This window comes from Phoca vitulina, unplaced genomic scaffold (assembly GCF_004348235.1).
Source record: "Phoca vitulina isolate PV1807 unplaced genomic scaffold, GSC_HSeal_1.0 scaffold19, whole genome shotgun sequence".
Taxonomy (NCBI): Eukaryota; Metazoa; Chordata; class Mammalia; order Carnivora; family Phocidae; genus Phoca; species Phoca vitulina.
Window position 1 is genome coordinate 34,242,472 of NW_022589722.1, and position 15,479 is coordinate 34,257,950.

The 15,479-nt window shown below is 53.9% G+C and overlaps 1 protein-coding gene across 4 annotated transcripts in view; it reads right to left on the bottom strand.

The window, feature by feature from the left end:
* The window catches only part of TTLL8 (tubulin tyrosine ligase like 8), a 49,059-nt gene that overhangs the window by 26,368 nt on the left and 7,212 nt on the right, over positions 1–15,479 (bottom strand). For 2 of the 4 annotated variants that reach the window (XM_032416286.1, XM_032416284.1), the window contains exons 2-7: positions 14,340–14,450; positions 8,503–8,594; positions 4,580–4,718; positions 3,755–3,828; positions 1,515–1,643; positions 296–410 (exon numbers count right to left, since the gene is read on the bottom strand). In XM_032416286.1, coding sequence (XP_032272177.1) covers positions 296–410; positions 1,515–1,643; positions 3,755–3,828; positions 4,580–4,718; positions 8,503–8,594; positions 14,340–14,406 — 616 coding nt within the window. In that variant the 5' untranslated portion in view covers positions 14,407–14,450. Of the gene's footprint in view, positions 1–295; positions 1,644–3,754; positions 3,829–4,579; positions 4,719–8,502; positions 8,595–14,339; positions 14,451–15,479 lie in introns of those variants that run through there. The other 2 variants (XM_032416287.1, XM_032416285.1) reach the window with 2 other exon arrangements.

The following is a 15,479-nucleotide window of genomic DNA, read 5'->3' on the forward strand; positions in this document are numbered from 1 at the left end:
CCAGCCTCCACAGCCTCCACCAGCCTCCACAGCCTCCACCAGCCTCCCATGCCTCCTGCTTTACCGATGCTGCCCATGGAAGTGTCTGGACCAGCCCTCACCCCTCGAAATGGAGCTGAAGCCCCTGGGCCTTGGGACAGGACCAGGCCGTCTGCCATCACCTCCCACCAGTCCCCGGCCCTGCGGTGTGGCCCAGCCCACCTCCCTTCCAAAGGCCCCTGTAGCCCCTCAGCGGGAGGTGGACCACAGAGGGGCCCTGACACCAGGTGCTCTCCGCCCCCCGCCACTGACTTACCCAGGAACTCCTGCTTCTCGCTCTCAGTGCAGAGGCAGTAACAGCGCGGGAAGAAGGAGTCAGGGTTGGCTTGCACATACCATGGCAGGCTCCTCATGTTCACACACAGCCCGATCTCCAGAGACAGCGGCATGTCAGGCCCCCACAGGCCACCTGCTGGTCCCTCAGACCAGCCTGAACGCCCACAGGTCTGGCTGGCGGCACCCGCTCCAAGGGGCTCTTGGAGCAGAACCCCCCGGCCTCCCTGCCCCTCCTGCCCCCAGCCAGCTGGTTCAAACAAGAGGGTGACCCCTGTGCAGGCCAGGGCCATCTGAGGGCACAGGGTGGTAGGTTCCACCTTTATCTCCCAGGGTCCCTAACTGGTGCTGGGCCCAGGCCCCAGGAAGGAGGGAGCAAGCTTCTGGGCACACTCACCACGGGCCCCGTTTGGGAAAAAGTGCCCAGTGCCCCCTGGGAGAGGCGGTGCCTGCTGGGCACACTGGTGGCCACGCTACATGGGGGCCTTTGTGGGGAGCCCAGCCCGACTGGGCCCCCTGCAGCTATCGCCCGCACCCTGAAGGAGGCCAGCAGCTGAGTCCGGGGGAGGATGCATGGGGCCAGACCCCCACAGGGAGCCCTGGGGGTGGTGCGAGCCTCACCCCGACCCCCGTGTCATCCTTGCCTGTTGGGGGGATGGTCTCCTTGTTGCCCAGGAGCCCCTCTCCCCAAGCTCTCCCACCTGGGTACAGGCAGGCCTGTCCACCCTGGGCTGACCCCACCCCTGAGCCTCAGCCCTCAGAGTCACGGGATGGGGCCGTGGGACCAAAAGGCCGTGAGGACAGGAGGTGCCCACGCCGCCTGCAGCCAGAAGGCCCTGTGCAGGGGGGAGGCGGCCTGGCTCTCCCTGGGACCCAGGGCCTCTCCAGAGTGCAGAGCTTCTGCGGGGCTGTGGTGGCAGCCCCCACCTGCCCTGCCTGAGGTTTGGCCTGCGTACCCAGAGGTGGGACTCAGGGCTAAGGGCACATGGGGCTCTGGGGATGCTAGTGGAGCAGGTGCTGAGGGCCGCTGGACACTGGTAACGGGCAGTGTGGCCTCTGCCCGGGCAGCATTCATCCTGGGGAGGAGCCCCGAGGCGACCAGTCCATTCGAGGCCCTCCCAAACTCAGCCACTGGACTTGCAGGAGGCAAGGCGCTGCCCTGCACCTGCTCGCACCTGCCTCCCCCAAGCCCTCCCTCTCACCTTGGTGGTGAAGGAAGCTGTCTTCCCGTAGTGATTCAGCATCTGGTCACTGCTCAGGCTGTGATAGTCAATGACGTCCCTTTTGATAGTCCAGAGGAAGTACGGCATTTCGTTTTTTACCAACCTGGACTGGCAAGAAAAAGACCCTCATCAATACCCTATATCCAAGGTTCATATCTTTGGATGTTGGGATGTAAGTAAGAGTGAAGGAAATCAGACTTTTTCATTCTAGTTAGTTAGCATATATGGTAAAATCGGTTTCAGGTGTAGAATTCAGTGATTCATCACTTCCATGCGACAGCCGGTGCCCCTCATGAGAGCCCTCCTTAATGCCCATCCCCCATCTAGCCGCTCCCCCACCCCCTCCCTCCATCAACCCTGCTTGTTCTCTTTCATTAAGAGTCTTTTATGGTTTGTCTCCCTCTCTTTTTTTTTTTCTTTCCCCTATGATCATCTGTTTTGCTCCTTAAATTCCACATATCAGTGAGATCATATACTATTGGTCTTTCTCTGACTGACGTATTTCACTCAGCATAATCTCCTCCAGTTCCATCCGCATCGATGTAAATGGTGGGTATTCATACTTTCTGGTGGTCGAGTAATATTCCACTGTGTATATGGACCACATCTTCTTTGTCCATTCATCTGTCGATGGACATCGGGGCTCCTTCCACAGTTGGGTATTGGGCTCATTGCTGCTGTGAGCATTGGGGTGCAGGTGCCCCTTCGGATCCCTATGTTTGTATCCTTTGGGCAAATACCCAGGAGTGCAGCTGCCGGGTCATAGGGTAGCTCTATTTCTAACTTTTTGAGGACCCTCCATACCGTGGAAATCAGGTATTAAATGACACTGGAAGTGTGTGGTCTGTGACTCTCTGGTCCGGGAGGCTGGCAGCGGTGTTCCTTGGGGAGCCACTGTGTGCTGCACTGGGGGAAACCGCCTGCATGCGGGGCTTCTGCTCTCAGGAAGCAAGGGCGGGCTCCGCACCACCAGCAGCTCCCATGTGTGCGGCTGAGTGAGGCCAGGGCTGCCCGCCCCGTGGGTGTCCTTGTGGGGTTCCGGGACATGCCACACGGGGGCATGGGGTGAGTGCACTGCCTCGTGGCCCGGAGACTGTGGGAGCCAGCCTCCTCCCTGCCCCCACTCCTTCAGAGCCAGCAGCCAGGGCCACCGGAGTGCGGGGACCCAGATGCCCTTGGCAGCTGATTTTACAAACAAGAGCACCTATGTGCTCAAAAATTCTTACCAAAGAGATACAAGGAAAGGAAAACATTATCCAAAATTCTGACACCTTGAAGACCCTGCGGGGTCATTCTCTGTAGACCAGCATTTGAGGACACACCTACTATTCTGTAACACGGGCTAGTCTACCTTGACCCCATGTTAGGGCAGGACTGGGATCCTCCCATCCCGATGCCAACAAGAGTGCCCGGAGGGAGCAGGGAGCTGGCCGCCAGCATCACTTCCTAAAACTTATCCCAAATGCTGGACTCAGCCTTCCTTCCTACTCCAGAGCGACATCCACAGCTTCTGTTGTCACTTTCTCCCATTTGTTCAAGTGAGGCATGAACTGTCAGACAAAAGTATGAAGGGCAGCACGCAAGTGCACACACCTACACGGGTGCACATGGATGCACACAAGCACACGCACGCAGATGCACACGAGTGCATGCACGCACACGGGCACACATGGACGCACACGAGCACACACAGATGCACATGCAGACACACACGAGTGCACACGGACACGTGAGCACACACAGAGATGCACACGAGCACACACATGCATACATGTACACAGGTGCCCATGGACACACACGAGTGCACACACAGAGGTGCGCATGAGTACATGCATGCACACGGGTGCCCGTGGACACACACGAGTGCACACACAGAGGTGCGCATGGGTACATGCATGCACACGGGTGCACGTGGGCACACACGAGTGCACACACAGAGGTGCACATGGGTACATGCATGCACACGGGTGCACGTGGACACACACGAGTGCACACACAGAGGTGCGCATGAGTACATGCATGCACACGGGTGCATGTGGGCACACACGAGCGTGCTCACACATACACATGAGTGCAAGCATGCACATGCGTCCAGCAGCTTGGTGTGACCGGCTTTGCCACCCGTCCCCAGGACATGGCCCAGGGAAGGTGACAGTGTGAGGAGGCGTGGGGAGATTGAGGCCCGCCTGGCCCACAGGAGCTCAGGTGTGGGGACCTACCATCACATCATGGATGTCATCTGTCTTCTCCAAAGCCTCTTCTTGGTTTTCTTTGCCTTCAGCACATTTATGTTCTGCAAACAACCCCCAGAGAGCCGTCAGCCTGTCTGGGCCTGAGCATCTCAGCACGGCCCCCATGCCACATAGCCAGCAGCCTCCACGGCCACGGCGCACTTGCTGACGCCTCAGCAACTCATCTCCAGGGGCCTTTCGTCTTCCCGCCCCAGTGTTCACTGCATGGCCCCTCCGCCAGGTGCAGTCCCAGGGTCCGGGACCCCAGGTGTGGGGCGGGACAGACAGCCTTGGGATAAGTGTGGTGGAGAGGGGCACGGGGAGCAGGACAGTGACAGGAGCTGGCCCCGTGCAGACCCCAGGCCCAAGAAAGTGCAGATGCTCTCTGCAGAGTGGGAGGCGGGGCCTTGGGCAGAGTGACCGAGGAGTGACCAGTGGGGACTCCTAGAGGAGAGACAGACAGGGCAGGGCCACTGAAGGATGGTGGCAACTGCCCAGACATGGGAGGAGGAGGCCTGTTGTGGGCATGGACAGGGGGACACCGAGAAGTCGTGGGCATGGACAGGGGGACACTGAGAAGCAACCAGACCAGGCTTTGAAAGCACAGGCCTGGTGTGGGGATACCTGGGGAAGGCAGGCCGGGAGGGCAACGGCCTCTGCCTACCCAGGGAGACCCCCACGCATGCAGGGGAGCAAGTCACAGGCTCTTCAGGCCAGAACAGCACTCGCCGGAGAGGTGTGACTCACTCTGGCCCTCTGAAAAACACGCACACAAGCCTTGCACTGAGAGACAAGACGCCTTCGATACTCTACCAAGCACGCCCGCACTGTCATCGTCTGCATTCGGGACGACCTTGGGCAGAAAGTGGAACTTCTTCTCCACCCAGCCCTTTCTTCGAAGGGTGGCCCGTATCACTGGGTAGTGCCCGTAGATGGAGAAAATCTTCTTTTCCTCAAATTGCAAGAGCATATTTTAAATTAAAGAATGAAAGACAAGGTGGTTAATTGTCTGTGAGGGGAGCCTTCAAGGCAGAGTGAGACAGATTGTGCCAGTGGGTGGGATGACACTCAGGTCCCGCTCCAAGGAAAACACGCAGAAACATCCAAGAACGCACACGGGCACGGAGCAGGGCCCTCCTCTGTGGCGCGTGCTCATTCTTTGTGGGCCTTGCACACGTGGGTGTCACTCCCACGAAGGCTAGGAGGCCCCGCAACACCAGGACAACGGGCACGTGCCCAGCTCAGGGCAGGTCCTGGTCTGGAAGGTGGGGCTGAGGCCGGAGGCCATGCACTCTAAGGCTTTCTTTTCTCTACGAAGGTGACAGTCTCTCGGGCTGGGGGCGAGGGGACGGGTGCCTGCGGCTCGAGGAGGAGTGAGAGGGAAGAGCCGTTCAACCACCCAAGAAGGGCCAGAGGGACAGGAGTGCCAAGAGCATGAGGCCAGCACCAAGGAAGCTGGGGACTCTGCCCGTGACTGTGGACATGAACACAGACGCTGGGACCAGGCAGGGAGGTGGCAGCGGGTGGCGTGTACTGAGGCCTTCCCAGCTGAGGGATGGGAGACGGGACAGTGACGGTCATGCTGGGCCCTGGGCCCACGCTGCTGAAGTACGGCCTGCACACCTTCACCTGGCAGGGGACGGGGGGGACGGCCACACGGCAGGGTCAGCAGTTAGCTCAGTGCCTCACGAGTTTGTGGGAGCAGGCAGGGCAGGAGGGGAATGGCTCAAACTCATGGTGTCCCTAATTAGATGACTTTGAATGAATCAAAAGACAAGACTATACTGGGTGGGCCTGGCCTAATCAGGTGCACCTCTTAAAAAGAGGGTCCAGGGCGTCCCTGAAGTTGGAGAGCCAAAGCAGCAGAGACCTTCTCCCCAGTGCCGGCTCTGAAGAAACCAGCTCTACTGGCACAGGGGAATGAATCCTGCCAACCAGCCAACGGGGCCTGGAGGCGGATCTTTGCCCAGCTGAGCCTCCGGATGAGACCCCAGCCCAGATGATGCCTCATTTCAGCCTCGAGAGATCCTGAGCAGAGGCCCCTGCAGAAGCTGTGAGATAATAAATGTTTAAGCGTTTAAGTAGCTAAGCTCATGGTGGTTTGTTACACAACATCGGTAGCAGACATATCCTATAGTTCCCACAAGGAGGACCTGTGCCCCACACCCAGGAACACATACAAGAAAGCTTGTGTTGGGCCAGAAGCTGTGAGTTCCAGTTCTAGCACCCACAGGAAAGACCCAGCAGGTCAGAGGACCTCTCTGAGCCTCCTTCTACACAGAAAACCTGTCCAAAGCTGCCCTCGTCCCCCACGGGGCTGTGCACCAGGACAGAGGGATGGGATGAACTTGGCCACGGAGCGGCTGCCACGTGGAGAGACAGGCAGGAAACCTGACCCGCAGCAAGGACGCCCACCTTTTACAGTCAAACTGAACAACTTCAGAAAAGCTGATTATTTTAATCAACAGGATAAAATTCCTCAGGTAACTACAAAAGGAAGAAAAACGGAGTATAAGACTTGTAACATACAAGAGAGGGGAAATGGAATTTAAAATGTAATCAGTCCACACAGAGCCACAAAATGAGCAGACAGGGCAGACTGAATGAGGGAAGGAGGCAGGGACACATGGGGACGCCCGAGGACCCCAGGGGTGCAGTCATAGATAAACCCACCAAAGGCTCCGGGTAAAAGGTGAAGAGCGCCAGGCTGGATTTCTAAAATCTCAATCTATGATGTTTACAAGAGAAAATCAAAAGCACAAGCGTACAGATAGGTAGAACATAAGAGGATCTAAATATGAGACAAAACAGCCTTTGTGACAAAATAAACCCCTAAAGTAAAGAAAATCATGCCATAATTTACAAAAAGATTCAATTCGCCAGGAAGATGCTTTTGTATGCTCCTAGTAAGAGGGCTATAAATTATATAAAGCAAAATTTGACAACTACAAAGTGAAGGAATCCACACTGATAAAAGGGTATTTAACATGCTTCTCTCAGTCAGTGACAGAACCCACAGACCAGAGATTTCCATCAGCCTCAAAGACTTGAACAATGCAAATAACCAGCTCTGCCCTGATGTCTATGAGTGGGGTACCCCACATCAACTTTCACATAAACGCACAAAATGCTGGGCGTAAAGCAAGTCTGAACACACTTCAATGGAATAACATTATGCAGATTACATTTTCAACCACATGCAACCAAGCTAGAAATCAGTAACAAAATAAACAGGAAAAAAAACCAATTATTTATCCAAAGGATACAAACATAGTGATCCGAAGGGGCACCTGCACCCCAGTGTTCATAGCAGCAATGTCCACAATAGCCAAACTGTGGAAAGAGCCAAAATGTCCATCAACAGATGAATGGATAAAGAAGATGTGGTATATATATGCAATAGACTATTATGCAGCCATCAAAAAAATGAAATCTTGCCATTTGCAAAGACATGGATGGAGCTAAAGGGTATTATGCTAAGTGAAATAAGTCAATCAGAGAAAGACAATTATCATCTGATTTCATTCTTATGTGGAATTTAAGAAACAAAACAGAGGAGCATAAAGGAAGGGAAGGAAAAATGAGACAGAATCAGAGAGGGAGAAAGACCGTAAGAGACTCAATCATGGGAAACAAACTGAGGGTTGCTGGAGGGGAGAGAGGGGACGGGGTAACTGGGTGATGGGCATTAAGGAGGGCACGCGATGTAATGAGCACTGGGTGTTATATGCAGCTGATGAATCACTAAATTCTACCCCTGAAACTAATGATACAGTATATGTTAATTAAATTGAATTTAAATAAAAGGAAAAAATTAATAATAAAATAAAATGAGAAAATCTTGTATACATGAAAAAAATAGAAAAAAAACCCCAGAAGTATAGACATGAACTCTACTTTTAAGTAACTCACAATCAATGAAAAGTAGTAATATGAATTATAAAATACTTTGAACTACATCTCAACTAAAGTACTATAAAAATAAAAGCTTGTGAAAGCAGCTAACGAATGCTTAGAGGGATGCTTATAGCCCTAAATGTTCACCTGTTTTTAGGCTTCAGTAGGAAACCTGAGAATTAACGAGCTGGTATGGCTCGTTGGTATGAAATCCCAGAGAGCGCACACAGCCACCAGGATCAGGCAGGTGACACGGTCCCGCTCCCCAGGGCAGGACTGCTGGAGACCGCGCACCTGGTGCACCCAGCCCGTCCCATGGCGACCGGGGTTCACGACCCGTGCTCTGCAGGTGCACAAAGAGCCTCAGGAGCATGTCCCCGTGGATGATGCGCTGGACTTCCCGAGCCCTTCACACCCAGCCTTCTGAGCAAGGGCCGCCAACGCAGGGCAAAGCCAGAGAATACCACCTTTCCCCAGCGAAGGCTCCTGGTGCTCTCAGGACAGCAGATGGACCCTGCTGCTCCGTAAACAACAGGACATACCCCCGCTCCCCTCCCACTGGGGCCCAGCGCTGGGGTCCAGGGCCAACCCAGGCTGGCGGACTGAGGGCAACTGGGAGCTCAGCACTCAAAGGCAACCCACTCGCTCTCCAAATTCCAAAATAAGTTTCCACGTTTAAAAAGTGCCCCCCCACCTTGGGGTGCCTGGCTGGCTCAGTCTGAATAGCACGGGACTCTTGATCTCCGAGTCATGAGTTCGAGCCCCACGTGGGGTGAAGAGATTACGGAAATAAATAAAACTTTAAAAAAGTACACCCCCCAGCCCCAAAAGACATTTACCTTGATGGCCTTTTCTGTTAATTGTCTTGCTATTTTGTATCTGTCTAATTTGGGGGAAGAAGTCAAGTCTTGGGAAATTCCTTGTTTTAATTCTGCAGAAGAGAAACAGACATCCAGGCTAAGGTAAAAGCCCAGCCCACCCGCACACCCATCACCTTCCGCCCAGCCCACCTCCAGCCCTCAGACCCTCCTCCTGCAAGCCCTAAGCCCCCTCCCCAGGCTGCGCCCCCCAACCCGCCATCCCCTGGCCATGTCCTCTCTCTGCCCCCCGCCCACCTCCCCTGCAGCTCTGGCTTGGGCACCCTCTCTCCTTGCTGTGCTCCCCACCCACTTTGTGGCCACACCACGCCATGACCACCCCCGTCAGGCTCTGTCAGGGCCAGCCCTCCCCGCTCTTTCCCCTGACTATGGCCACCAGACTGCCAGCAGCACACACCTTAAAAATTAAAATGAAAACCCTCCTCTCTGTACCCCACACCTCTCCACACTCCTGCCTTCCACCTCTCTCCACACCCCTGTCTGCTGGACTCCACCGTGGACACCACTCATGCTGAAGTCATACATACGCAAGCCGATCCCTTGTCACTCCCTTAGGCCCTGGCTCCTGGGAGCACCGGACACTTGGCTGGCCAGCCCTGCTCCCCTTGGCCCCCCCTTCTCCTCCTCACTGAAGCCCTTTTTCTCTCTCTATGCCCTAACCTTGGAGGTGCCCAGGCCTGGATCTCAGACTCTATGCTTCCTGTCCACACCCACTCACTGGAATTTTCAATTCCACCATGCCCAGACTCCTGGAATGTACACCTTCCACCCACACCGCCAGACCTCCTGACACCTCCAGGACCCCTGGTGCCTGGATGTCCAGGGAACATCGCAGGCGGGACAGGCCAGCAGCAGACACCCCTCCACCCGCCCACTGTCTTCCTCCCCCTGTGGGCCCCAGAGACCCACAACTGCACAGCCAATCAATACAGACAGAAGCAGCAAAGCCCTTCAGTGGGGATGGTGTTCTGACAACTGCATGTTCACATGCAGAAAACAAATCGAACCCCAGCTGACAACACACAACAGTTCATCTGACGTGGACCCCTGGCCTCCATGTGAAAGCCAGCCACACAAAGCTTCTGGCAGAAAGCACAGACCTGGATCAGGCAAAAAGCACCAGCAAAGTTGGCAAAATGACATGTTCTGCTCTGTTAAGAAAAGGAAAATGTAAAGCACCGACTGAGAAAAAAAATATTCTCAATGTAAATGTCCCATGAAGCCCAGCACAGAAGGAATCACAGTGAGTGGTTTCATCCATGTGGGGTCCATGGGGACAAAAACCAGAACAGAGGGAGGGTGGGAGGGGCTGGGGGGCACAAGGACACGGCCCCCGGCACCCCCGGTCCGAGAGCATGGCCTTAGAGCGAGCAAAGCCAGCGTTAGCAGAATGACGGGACAAGACACGGAAGCCACAGACATGTGCCGTGCATGTGGGTCTGCCAGGAACCGAGCAAGCCACGAGCTGAAGGAATTGAGATGGAAAGTACCGCATATTTCTTAGCTAAATGATAATTAAAATACCGAATATCTAATCTTTGGGCTGTAGTTAAGTTGTATTTATAAAGAGATTTTTAGCTGTAGATGCATATATTTGAAAATAGCAGAGGCTAAAAACAGTGAGTTAAGCATCCGTCTCAAGATGTTAGAAAAAACGGTAAATTTAAACCCAAAGAAATACAAGAAAATTAACAGAAAGGAGACATTGATGAAATATTTTTAAAAATCCAATAGAGGATTAGTCAAGCCAAAGGTTTATGACTAACAAAATTAATAAACAATTGGTGAGACCAACTAATAAAAAAGAGAAGAAGCATAAAAATGTCATTTAAAACCTTCCCATCAGTAAAACTCCAGGGCTAATGGCTTCTTGGGTGAATGGTACGGAACATCTAATCTTGTACAATTCATTTCTAGAGTAGAAAAGGCATGGCCACACCTAACTCGTTGTATGAGGCCAGCACGTTCCAGGGAAGGAAGGTCACAGGCCGGTGTGACTCCCACACAGAGGACAGAATCGTACATGCCACGGCCGCCTTGTGTTATTCCAAGGCTGGATTAGAAAAGCAGACATTGTAAAAGAGTCAGGAAAAGTCGTAAATCCCATGTCAACAGATGCAGAAAGTCTTAATAAGCCCTAATTTCCATTCAGGCTGAAAACTCTTGGTGAACTGAGATACCCATAAACAGCCTGGCAACAACCCTCCGTGGCACCCGGCCTTTGGTTTCTAAGCACGGGCTGCCCTGGCTGGAGGGATCTGAGCTCTCCCTCTCCCCAGGTGATCTCAGGGCATCTTGAGGCACTTACAGACTGGGATGGGGGACAGCAAAAAGATGCAGAAGCAGCGTGCAGAGGTGGGAGGGCTGAGTGTAGACCCTGGAGCGTCACAAAATATGATGGTCACTGGCCAGACCCAGTCCAGTCGTCCAGGAAGACTCTCGAGAGTGAGAGAGCAGTGCAAACACAATCCTCACCCAAGGCCATCAGAGACACCTGCGTGCCAACACCTTCCCTGGAAGCCCGTAACTGCGGGGCAGAAATAAGCACCTGGGCACACCTTCTGGAAGGATTGGAACTTCACGGAGGCTGAGGAGGCCCGCCGGGGAGGACAACGCTCCTTAAAGAGCGCAGCTCCTCATCTGTTCTTTGTGGAGGACCGGCCATTCAAACAAGGGCCTCCCAGGGCAGCTGGCCCCCTGGGGAGAGTGAGGGGCGGGTGAGTGGGTGCAGGGGTGGTGGTGTGTCCAGAGCGGGGGCTGGGGTCGCTGCAGCCTACAGCGACATCCCCTTGCCCAGGCCTGTGTTCCTCACTGATCCAGAAGTACTTTCCCATCAACCTCCAGCACCACCTCCTGCCCAACCTCCTGTCCCATCTCAGAGGGATTCTCTGGGGAGCCCCCCACCCCCACTCAGGGGCCTTGGGTAGTCACCAAGTGCCACAGCTCCACTCCTCAGGTGGCCACGGGAACACGACCCTACCCTGGAGGGGTCTGGCCAGCATTGGTCAGGAGACGGGCTGCAGCACTGGCAACAGCACGGCCGGACTCTGCGGGCAAATTAGGGGCACAGCACCACCTCCGAGGAGTCTTGGCAAAACACTCAACCCAAATCTCATCAGGTCTCCAGAGTTCATCTCCAGATCACAAGGCTCAGAGAAGGGGCAGAGGAGGAGAGTAAACCACCCCAAGGCCAACAGCTAGACGAGTCCCAAAGGTAGGACTTTCTCCAGAACAAGAGGTTGTCCTCATCAAGTCTAGATCCTGAAAACACAAGGCAAGAGGGGTGGCCACTCCAGATCAAACGATAGCGAAGAGAAAGGACAGCCTGATGCAATGTGTGGTCCTTGACCAGATCATGATCTGAACAAACCAACTCTGGGACTTAATGGGGAAATATGAATATATTCTGGGTGTTGGATTTTAGTAAGGAATTATTGTCCATCTTATCAAATGTGAAAAAAGAGTTTAGTTATTTAGAAAATGTCACTTTTAGAGATACTTAGTAAATATTTAATTACATACTAATATTTACTTATAAATATTAACAGAACTTTAATAAAATAATTATCAAAGACAAAAAAGAGATAGTCCATAATATTAAAAGGATCAATTTGTCAGGGAGATATAAAAATTCCAAATGTGTATGAACTTAATTATATATAAAAATACAAGTTGACAGGGTGCCTGGGTGGCTCAGTCGTTAAGCATCTGCCTTCGGCTCAGGTCATGATCCCAGGGTCCTGGGATCGAGTCCCACATCCAGCTCCCTGCTCAGCGGGAAGCCTGCTTCTCCCTCTCCCACTCCCGCTGCTTCTGTTCCTGCTCTCGCTATCTCTGTCTCTGTCAAATAAATAAATAAAATCTTAAAAAAAAAATACAAGTTGACGAAGCTAAAAAACAAAAAAAGAAAATCCACAATCATATTGAGATATTTAACCTACTTCTCTCAGTAAATGAAAGATTAAACAAAGGGGGCACCTGGGTGGCTCAGTCCATTAAGCGTCTGCCTTCTCCTCAGGTCATGATCCCTGACCTTTCTTCGTTGGGAACAAAAAAAGATGTCCACTATATCACTTCTATTCAACATTATACTGACAGTAGTAGCCAATGCAATAATGCAGGAAAAGGAAATAAGAGGTATAAAAACTGAAAAGATGTGCAGATGATTGTGTACATAAGAAATCTAAATGAATCTACTAGCTATTAGAATTAGTTAGCAAAGTCACCAAATGCCAAGTCAGTACAATAAAATTAATTATACTTTTATATACTGGGAATAATTAGAAAATGAAACTCAACAATGTTATCTCTAAAAAACATCAAATATCTCGGAGTAAATCTAACAAAAGAGGTCTTCCGTACCTGTACTCTGAAAACTACAAAACACTGTTGATAAGAATCAAAGAACTAAATGTTCCTGGGTTGAAAGACTCAATATTGATAAAATGTTAGGTTTCACCCAAATTGCTATATAGATTCAATGTAACCAAAATTAAAATCCCAGCAGGACTTGTGTGTGTGGGTGTGTGTTAAATTAACAATTTGATTCTAAAATTTATATGGTAATGCAAAAGTCTAAGAAAACCTAAACAAATCTTGAAGGATAAAGTCAGAAGACTTACACTACAAAATATTAAGACTTATTATAAAGCTACTGGAATTAAAACAGGGTAGAATGGACTTGGGATAGGCAGAGAAATTAATAAAACAGAATGGAAAACAAAAAATAGGCCTAGGCCTGATTTTCCACAAAGGTGACATTGCAGGGCCCACCTGGGTCAATTAGATATTCACATGGGGGAAGAGTGAACATTTGCCCACTGACCCCTACCTCACTCCATACAAAATAGTCAATCCCTGTGAATTGTGGAGGTGAATGTGAAATGTTACATTATAAAGTTTCTAAAGGAAAACATAGGATACCGTTTTCTGGACAATGGGGTAGATATAGATTTCCTAGTAAGACTCAAAAAGCATTAACTATAGAAGAAAAGATTGACTATTAAACTTCCTTACAACTAAGAAGTTGATTTTCAAAAGGAATCATTAAGTGGCTGAAAACACCAGCCATGGACCAGAGGTATTTATAATACATCTAACTGACAAAGAACTGGTCTCCGTCCAGAAGAGACAAAGAATTCCTACCACTTAATAAGGAAGAACCCACAACCCAGTTTAATAACGGCCAAAAGACTGGAACAGATACTCCACAAAGAGCCCCAGAAGGGAAAGTAAAATGGAAACCACAGTGAGGCGGCCCCCACACCCACCCAATGCCCAGAATGAACAGGACGATGCCCACTGCTGGCCTGGATGTGGAGCAGCTGAGACTCTTACCCGCGCGGTAACATAAAGCTGAACAGGAGCCTACCCTGGACCCAGTGAGCTCGCTCTTAGGTATTTACCAACGAGAATGCGCGCCCTGGCAAAAAGGCAAGTGCACGGATTTACTCAGATCTAGGAGAGGGCTCGCCAGGACTTCCCCCGGACAGCGCCTTAACCTGAGCATCTGACTTCGCACCACTTTCCCAAGTTGAGCTCTGAAGTCGACCAGCTTGGTGGGCAGAAAGGTGGAGGGCAGGGGGCTGGAGGATGCGGGGGGGGGGGGGGGAGTCCGGAGAAGAGCGGGCCCAAGCACAAGCTCCGCGGCCAGGGTCCCCGACCGCCCCGGCGGGCCTTCATGCCCCTGGACGTCCTGAGTCAACCCCGGGCCCTGCGCCTCGCGTCTGAGCCGCTTGCCCCCACCCCGTTCGCGCCCCGAACCGCGAGCGGCCAGAAGGTGGGCGAAGAAGACTGACTGTTCTCTTCTCTCGGGTCTCCTTCCACTGAAGCGGACGGGAGCCCCTTCCTTTCTCCCGGCTCCATTCCGGCCTCCGGCAGCTCACCCTTCCTCGCGCCTGCTTGCGCCCCTGCAAGGAGAGGGGGCGTCGGCGAGGGCTCGCGGCCGGAGGGCATCCCTGCGGGGCGGGGCAGGTCGGTGCCGGGGCTCTGAAGCCAGGTTGAGGGGAGGGCAGGTGTAGGGTCTCGGGGCAGGTCTGGGGGGAGAGGGGCAAGTCTAGGTTTGTAGGGGTAGGTCCGGGCTTCCGAGGACGGGGGTGGGCAAGGCTGGAGCGCCAACGGGAGTGGGAGGGCGGGCGGAGGGGGTGGGACTAAGGTCTGGGCTCCCGAGAGCAGCGTGGAGAGGTGAAGGGGTGAGCGTTCCAAGGAAGAGTGGTTCTGGGGTTCCGAGCAGGACGTCTAGAATCCTGGGGCGAGGGGAGGGGGGTCTGGAGTCCCGGGACGGGGGAGGGCGCGTCAGGGATTCCCGAGGGCTCAAGCAGGGCGGGGCACAGGTCCTGTCTGGCATCCGCAGGGGCACAGGTCCGGGGTTCCGAGGCGAGGGGGCCAGTGCTCACCCGGGATCGGCCCCGTGGCGCGCGCTGCGCCCCCGCGCCCCGCCGCGCCGCCGGGTGTCCAGCGGTCGCCCGGGGCAACGGGCCGGGGCTGCGCGGCGCATTGTGCAAGCCCCGCCCGCGGGGGGCGCGGGGCGCTGGGCCTAGGGGTCGCGGCGCGACGGCCAACGCGGGGCGTGGGGCTGCGCGGGCGCGCGGGCGGCGGGGAGCGTCGGGAGCGGCTGCGGCGGGGCCGACGGCGCGCGTGGGGCGCGGATGCCCGGGGGCCGCCGTCGGTGGTGTTAGCGCTGGGCCCGGGGCCGGGGCTGCTGTCCGAGGCGCGGGGGCCGGGGCGCTGGGCCATGGTGTCCTCGGGAAGCAGTGGGCGCGTCGCCTCCGCCCGGGTCACGCGGTCACCAGGCCCAGGGCTGTTGGGAGCCACACAGACCCACCCTGGCAGTCAGAGGCCCCCAAGTCATAAAGAGCCAAGAGTCACAATCGGCCCCCGACCCCACCCCAGGCCTCCCTCCGACCCTCACTCCTGGTGCCCCCCAGCGGCCGGGCTAG